This window comes from Malania oleifera, chromosome 5 (assembly GCF_029873635.1).
Source record: "Malania oleifera isolate guangnan ecotype guangnan chromosome 5, ASM2987363v1, whole genome shotgun sequence".
NCBI lineage: Eukaryota > Viridiplantae > Streptophyta > Magnoliopsida > Santalales > Ximeniaceae > Malania > Malania oleifera.
Window position 1 is genome coordinate 111,625,212 of NC_080421.1, and position 8,971 is coordinate 111,634,182.

Below are 8,971 nucleotides of genomic sequence, written 5' to 3' on the forward strand. Positions count from 1 at the left end.
AAGAACATTTATGGTAATATCATTTTTCTTTTCTTCCAAACAGTGAGTTGGAGATTAGGTAAAACTCCTTTTCCTCAAATCACATGGACTCTGCTTAGCCATAAAGAAAGAAAATCACATGGACAAGTTGAGCTGTTTGATGAGACAGAAAACTGAAAAAGACATGTTCTTTGCCCTCCTCTTAATCTTATTGGGTTTGGAGACACAAAGGTATGCATCCTAACATGAACTGACCCAAACATTATGATCTTAGTTTACCCTCCTGCTGTTGGAAGGGTTTAAGGTATTCATCCTAACATGAAGCTGACCCAAACATCATACCAAATGACATCAAATCATTCAGTATGTTTACTGGGAAAAGAGGAATTAAATAAACCCAAGAGATTCCAAATTTTGCAACCGAAGACAATGACACATCTTTACAAATAGTCTGTGCCTTTGCAAATGAAAATATTATGTTCTTTCCGCTAAGAGGAAAAATCTCTAGAGGCATTTGACAAGTTAAGGTTTCTCTCTTTAGTATGAGTCCATACTTATATTCATGTGACACCTATCTAAAGAAAGGTCAATTATAAATCACATCATAATATATTACTGTAATATTTATGTGCAGAGGACGGTCCTTTGGACTCCCAACAAAAGAAGAGAACCCTCGCCTATCTGGCATCCTCTCCAAATGCCAACGCTTATATTTAGATGAAATATTTGTGTGTGTGTGTGTGTGTGTATTGCATATGTTCACATCATAAAGTTAGTTGGTGGTCCATGTTAGGTGGTTGGTCCAATATGCTAGGCCCATCCCACCAGCCCTTGCAACTAAAATGATGTTACCTCCTTGGCACAATTCTGCAAAAGTCAGATCAAGAAAAGCATTGATGTTGAAACAGTATATTAATTTTCTTTTACAAGCAAATCTTATAGCTTCTATTTCATCTAGAAATGTTTTGAGGACTTATTTAGAAGCAACAAAAAAAAATCAACAAAATATTCAACCCTCAAGACCCTTTAATCTGCGGTTATAACAATGTGAATCAGACGCCAAAATGACTGATCTGTAAAATGCAAGGATAGGGAAGCTCTGCTCGTTTGGGCTTGTTTTAGCTTCCTAATCCCAATCTTCACCTAAGGTAACACTTTTGATTTTTATTTCTACCCTCTTGATTAAATCAGAAAAAAAAAAAAATAATGGGTAGAAAAAATAAAAATAAAAAGAGGAATAAACTGAACTATGGATTTAGGATGTAAGAAGAACATTGAAGTCGCTGAGAGTCCACTCTGCCACTTCGTCTTTGTCGCTAACAAAAACTTCGGTTCCCACATCAAGAGATGTCCATATTCTTTTAGCTGGACGAGTACCGGGATCCTGCAAGAGAGAAAGGGGCATATCAAGTCAATGATCCTCCATAGATACCATTTTTTTTAGAACTATATATTTCTTTCCTACACACACACACACACACACTGTTACAAGAATACTGTTAAAGAAAAAGAAAATGGCTCAGATTTAATCATTTGACAAACTGTGGATCAAATGAACTCATAATAAGCTTTGAATAGGCAGTTAAGTCACTGACCTGATAGAAGTAAAGTCTACTTGAAAGCCCCCCAACATTGAGCTGCCATGTTCTAGGGTCCCCAATCCAACCGTGTCCTTTCTCGGTAGGGTATCCATACTCAGCCCATATGGGGTGAGGCAGCAACTGCACCAGCTCTTGTGCCTGAGGGTTGCTGTAGGGATCACAAATGCTGTAAGGCTGCTCCAAGTGTTGGGCATTCCCGGGAGCACAGTAATAGTGATAGGCTCCATATGGGAAGTTTGCAGTATCATTTCTGTGTATCTTTGTGTTGTTTGGAGTGATATGGTATGGTGGACAGTTAGCGAGGCCTGAGGGGCTGCACCAAGCAGGAGTGTCCGGGTTGATGATCATCTCACTGTATCGGGTTACATCGGTGAGCACGTCTCCATCACACGGGGAGCCATCATTCTTCCAACAGCTCCCCATATCAATCAGGTAGAACTGGCTCTTGGGTCCTCCGCCTCTCTTCACATCCAGAGTCAATTTGACCATGAAGTTGGGCGATTCTGGAAGCTGAAACAAAAACTGAATTGAGTTGTCTATTCTATGGATGGGGAATATGTGGAACTTTGAAAGAGCGACAGACTAACAACTCAATAAACCAAGTACACAATATATTCGAACTTGCATTTGCCAATCTACTTTTTAAAAGAATAAAATGGTTTGCTCAATTTGACACATGGTGGTGTGAGCTATGACAAATGTAGAATTTCCTAAAGCATCTTCATTCAGATGAAGATGCTCTGAGAAATGAGAACAACTATATTTGCCTGTCAATTTCATGTTTTCACTTATTTCCTAATGGAACTAACTGAATAACATCTTTGACCCTCTCAGATCCTAGAGGTAGGGCTCCTCTATTTTATCATGGGAACAACTTAGCTTTCTGACCTTCACTGGATATCTGTTTCATGGTAGGTAGATTCTGCACTAATTGAAAACTGTCTAGTAGAAACCTCATAGCACAGTTTCTACACATTTGACCAGAATTTATCTTAAATTTTAGATCATAAGGTCAAATAATTGATTTCAATTAATCGACAGGACAGTCAAATTAATTATTCATCTACATCATCAATGCTATGCCTACAACAAAAGCAGTTTTTGTCAATTAAACAGCCCTCCACCACCCCCCCCCCCCTCTCCAAAATCATTACAACCATTGGTAATTTCCTCTTTTTTAAGTTCCATATGTTTTGCACATAGCCGCTTACCATTCACTTCAAATGTTAAAATTAGATCATCCAAAATAAATGAATGAGAAATAACCAAAATAAACTCATAAATTGGTTGCAGTATTATCTTTGTAACATAGTTAATTGCATTATCCTCCCACGTAGCTAGGAAGCAAAGCAAAATTTCCATCTACCTAGTAAATTTAGCCACACACAAAAAAAGGGGAAAAGAATCATAGAAGGAAAATGGGGGGAGGGGGGGGTTGATTTGGAGAAAGTTTGAACTTACAGATTTGAGCATTCCTCTGGTGTCATAGTGGTACCCTCCAGAGTACCCTTTGGTTGCATCAGCCCTGAGGTACAGCATGAGCCATGGGTAAGTCCTAGAAGTTTTGAGCTTGTGAGTAAAAACCCAACTCCCAGTTCCAACATTTTTCTCCCAAACCACCTCATAGAAAGAATTATTACCAACCCCAGACCTAGAAATGGGAGATCCCAAATCATAAGTTCCATAAAAAGCACCTCTCAATCTATCAATATCTGAGAAATTTGTCCTATCATGATACAGGGCTGGTTGATTCATACATCCCACTTTAGGGCAGGGAAAATTTCCTGCACTAAAAGGTGGAACCTTCATCCCATTCTTAGGGCACAAGCCAAGTTTTGAATCAAAATTGCCATTTTTCAGCATAACCATCCAAAACTGCCATGGATTTGGTTTGTCTGAAACTTCACACAGAGAACCCAGATACAGCTCCTTCTCTACTGCATACAGGTCTGGGTTGTGTGCAGCAACTGGTTTCAAACCCGGAAATAGGTTTCCCACCCCAAGTCTATTATCATTCTCTGTCACTTTGTGTTCCAGAGAACCACCTGCAGTGTCCCATCACAAAAGCTTATGATTAGAAACAGAAAATTAAGAACACAAGATTAGAACAGAATGCCATCAATTATCACACCAGATTAGACCCTTTTCAGCACCATTACCAATTTTCCGCTTTGGGTTATTTTATTTCTTCTTTTGGGTGATTGGAAGAGACGGTACAGTCCTATTCCATCTGGGCATTTGGGACTTTCACAAATTACATGGAAGGTACAATTCCTAACACTGTTGAGGATGAATTTAGATTTTGAAAATTGAAAGAATGGCCAAAAGACAATAAAGTCCTACTTTACTTTTCTCATTTTCTTCTATTCATGCTACCTGAGATTGCTTTGCTTACCTGAGATATCAAAACAATCGGCCGCTCTGGGGCTCCCCATTCCAGGAGCTTCACTGCCAACTTCATTGCAGAAGTTCCACGCTTCGAAGCCCACTCTCAATCCATCCCTTCTCATTCCTGGGTCACCCACCGCTGAGGTATACGTTTTCCCTTCACTCAGAAATGCAAAGCCATTCGCAATGAGAATAAACGTGAAAACACAGTACCTCCTCCCCATTGAAGCTCCCATGGTGGATGTTCTGCTCGAGACACAGAGCAGCGGAATGGGGGTTTTCACAGATCATTTCTCTGCATATATATATATATATATATATATATATATATATATATATATATACACACACACACACACACGCGGAGCAGACACAGAGATTCTGATAATGGGTGGCAGCTTGCAGCTGGCGAGGTCGACTGTTCCCATAAATATTTTTATCGCTTTTTTTTTAAAAAACAAAGATAATGATGAATGAATAATTGAATGTGAGATTTAATGTTAAGGTACGATTAGAAACATTTTGTTTTTCTTTTATTTATTTTTTATGCGAAAAAATTTCCTCCATTTTAGGTCTCTGTCCGAATTGTGATCCAATAAATCTGGAATTTTGTGGAGTTAAAAATTTGCATCTATATTCTTCCTATTATTTCTCTCCTCACTACAAATATGCCAATATAATTTAAATTATTAAAATAATTGTGGAATAATTCAAATTCAACCACCTTCAAATAAGTTCTTTCAATTATTAGCTCCACATTTATTATAAATAATAATTTTTATTATTTAAAATAAAAATATTGAGAATTACACGGCTCATTCTATCAAAACTTTCCAAATATAAGTACATTGATCCCATGATTATAGATATTTTATTCATTCTACGATATTAGTTTTTATTATACACACGGTATCATTTAATTGTAATTATAAATATAGTATTTACACGTGGTGGTTTCTCAAAACATTTGCAAAAATTATAAAAATAGTTCGCATTCGGATTTTCTTTTTTATTAATTTTACCAATTTAGTCAAATTATAATCAATTTTTATTAAATTTGATTTGACACGCTAAATTATATCGACGAACAATAAAAAATTGTTTGACTAATTCAAATTGATGAACTAATTTATTTCTTTTTTCATACTCATAAATCATTAAAACGGGAAAGAGCAAATAAAGAATTTACGAATAAAAAAAATACGTTGCTTTGCTTCATTTATTTATTTATTTATTTTTGAAATTAAATTAAATGGGTTTGAAGCTTACCTATTGTTTGACTTCTACTAAAAGCTACGATCCATTTCATACGTTGGTGGGTTTCTTGGGGCCCACGACAGTTGGTCAAAAAGAATGATGAAGCTTACCTGTTCTTTCTCAAAAGTAGCAGACACAAAGAAAAAAAAAAAAAAAACAAAAGGTTTTTTTTTGTTGCTTGACAAAAAAGAAAGAAATCATTAAATCATATTTTTAAAGCTGAAAAATAAATTAATTAAGTAATTACCCTGAAAGTAAATAATAATTATGGTAAAAGATATTTTGATTAATAAGAGGAGTTAGTACAATGAGATGTGGAGTTGCACTGCTAATTAATCATTCTATTCTATTAATTATTTATTTATTTTTGTGTACCCATTTTAGGTAAAATATTTTTATTTTTTATCGTCAATTCAAATGATATCTAAAATAATTTAACTCTCAGCGGCTTTCGGGTTTGTTTCTTCTCAAATAGGTAATCAAAAAACTAATATCTAACAAATATTTTTTTTATGATATTTTTATTATTTTAAATGTTATAAAATTATCAACGCATTAATGACATTTTTTGAACAACACATCGCCAGTGATAAAATTTTTTTTTTTTACCTGCTCTTTTCACACGGTGCCGGGACCCGGGGGGGTTACAATATTCCCAATTATATAAGAATAAAAATGGAAATAGAAATAAATGTCTTATTACCTTTTTTGAAAATTTGATTAATTTTTTTTTACGTGGTTTAAGTGACAAAATAGTCAAATGTCTGACTATTCAATTAATGCAATTATCTAAATTAGAATTTTAACCAAGGAGAATTTTTTTTAAATAATAAAAATTTGTGATCAATTCAAAATAATATTAATAGACTTTGAATGAATTTTATCGATACTTTAAAACTAATGATACCAAGGGCATTGCAAAAAAATGTACTAATTAATTATGCAAAATTCATAACATTCGAATGAATAATAAATTGAACTTGTAAAAGATAAGTTTGTATTTTATAGGTTCAAAGAAAATATTAATTTTGATAAACAATTTTGAGTTTTGCTACTTTAAGTAAAACCTTAATCAAGACAATGAATTATGGACTAATTTATTCAAAATATCTAAAGATAGAAATTTCATTATCATGACATTTATATAAGTTTATTAATTAACTTTTAAATACACCAAAATTAGTCAAAATATTTTAAAACTAAATAATCAAATAAAAAAGTTAAGGCAATAAGATAACTAAGCTTAATTAAAGACACAAATATATTATGAATTAAATTCAAAACTAAAATTGTCAAGTGATTCAAATAGGTGAAGGTCTTGAACCACACTCTTAACTTAAATAATAAAATATGAAAATAATTTTTAAAAAAAATTAATTTTATAGCCCATTAAATTTTTTAAAAAAATTTATAGTCATATTAGAACAAAACTGACCCTCTATGTGGGCCCGAGGTGCTACTAAACATACATAACATACATCTCTCGGATACTATATATATACAACCCGCTCAAACAAGGGAAAAACGGATGTTCCATACTGATCTATTTAAACATACACAGTGGAAATACATATGTCATCTAATACTTACTAGAGTTTCTAACTGTTTCCCATATACATCCATACATAACTAAAAACATAATCTGCTATTACAATCCCCAAAAGAGATAGACACTATCTAAAATTTCACCAGACCTAGCAAGGTCTGTCTACTGTCTAAACTCAGCCCAACAAAACGTTAGGCTCGATCCCTCGGAGGACCTGAAATAACATTTGTATGCTAGGGTGAGATACCTCTCAGTAAGACAGATTATATTATCATCAGTGTGTAGCTAACATGAAATTTTACTGCTAATATTTAAAAATATTTAATTGACATTTTAAAATATGTAATATTCTGTAAATCTGAAAATACATACTACTCGCTCAATATAACCCTTTCTATAGTAAATATGCTCATATATACTGAGAAGATACAACCTGAACTGCTGGAATAGTGTCATCACGCTAACATAAACATAGACATGCTTCCCCCTATAACGAATTATGTAGCCCGGAGGCTAGACATAGCATATAGTCGGCCAACTTTAGTTAAGTTAAACATAATAGTAGTACGATGGTGCCTACCCTGTGCCCGAAGGCAGAGTCATCTGGAATTTCTGCATCGAGGAGTACTTTACCCAGGCCACTAATCGTCTTTCCCATATCCACACTCTACCTGAGACGTGTGGTTGCACCCCTACATATATATAGCTACGATACCGTGCTCTTACCATGAGATCATAACAACAAGGCTCTACTATCATATATGACAATTTACATCGTATAAAACTGTAATCATAATTCATTTCATAAAACTATAAAGTACATAAACTATACATATTTCTTTGAAAATATCTGCTAGATATTGTCTCGATAAAAACTGGCATATCATATCTGTCATAAACTAGCTCAATAAAAATTGACATTTCATAAACTCAGCATTTAGCCGTCACATTTTAGTATTATACAAAACCTACTCATTTAATGCCAATTAAGAACTATACTCATGTCACACAATTTTTCATCTTGTAACTCATAAATAAATCATCTGCTTGAGAAGTTAAATACTGCTGCTAAAACTAGGGTATGAATATCTCTAGGTTGTGTATTTTACAAAATATAGATATATATTTTGATTGGTTTTAAAATAAACATATAGTTTGAAATAATAATTTTCCAACTGGTGAAAACGTTCAGAAAGTCCAATACTATACTTTAAAATTTTCATATTTAAATTTACACGATTGGTTTCGGAAATAAAATCAGTTAACTAAACTCTAGGCTCGGGAACCCTAAAAAAGCTGTAACTGCATATATAAAAGCCATTTTAACATTTCATTCGGTTATAAATCATAAACATAACTAACATAATATAATCTCCTTATATGTTTTCTTGAAAAACGCCCCAAAAGGCTAAAACCCTAGCTTTTGTGAGTGGGGCCCAAAATGGCCGGATTAATAATCCACTCCTCTAGATATGTAGAGAATTGCTCCTAGACCTCAGTGGTAACTTCCGATCGTTTCTGACGACAATCGACGAGAAAATCAAGGAGAGAGAGTTCGGTTCATGGTTCTAAAGAGAGAGAGAGATTTATTTTTCTAAAATATCAAACCTTGCTTCACCTTTAAGTCTTTGACTTGGCCACATTCATCGACTAACTGGAGTCTTCATCGACGAACCACAGAAGGGCGTTCGTCGACGACCACCTGACTTTGTCAACGAACCTAAAGCTTGAATTTATTCCAAACTCTCGGGATCTCTTCGTTGACGAGAACTTGAACTTCGTCGACGATCCCTACAAGGGCGATCGTCGACAAAAACTAGGATTCGTCGACGTGGCCATGCTGCCCCTTTTTCCTAAATTTTTCATCCCTCTCTTTATTAATTTATTCCATTATCTTCTAGTTCAGGTTACTACAAATTTATTTTAAATACTATTTAATATAGAAAGAAAATATAATTATAAAAATAATTATTTTTTAATTATTACTCTTCTTTTCTTATATTTTATCAAACAAATCATTAATCCCAATGAAACCCAAATTATTTCTTATTTGGGACCGTATACGAACCTTAACAGGTGTGCACTTTTAATTAATATTAGTTTGATTTTGTGAAAAATCGAACTCAACATATCCAATGGGACTAACATTTAATTTGTTTTTAATTTCTAGTCATATTAGAACAAAAAATTATTTTAAATA

At 33.8% G+C, this 8,971-nt stretch overlaps 1 protein-coding gene across 1 annotated transcript; it reads right to left on the reverse strand.

The window, feature by feature from the left end:
- Positions 1 to 862: 862 nt before the first annotated feature.
- On the reverse strand, positions 863 to 4,375 carry LOC131155797 (uncharacterized). Its single transcript, XM_058109211.1, has 4 exons — positions 3,976 to 4,375; positions 3,042 to 3,625; positions 1,575 to 2,090; positions 863 to 1,363 (listed from the first exon to the last, which is right to left on the reverse strand). The coding sequence occupies exons 1-4, from the start codon at positions 4,202 to 4,204 to the stop codon at positions 1,235 to 1,237; spliced, it is 1,458 nt and encodes a 485-aa protein (XP_057965194.1). The 5' UTR covers positions 4,205 to 4,375; the 3' UTR covers positions 863 to 1,234.
- Between the last annotated feature and the right edge of the window lie 4,596 nt (positions 4,376 to 8,971).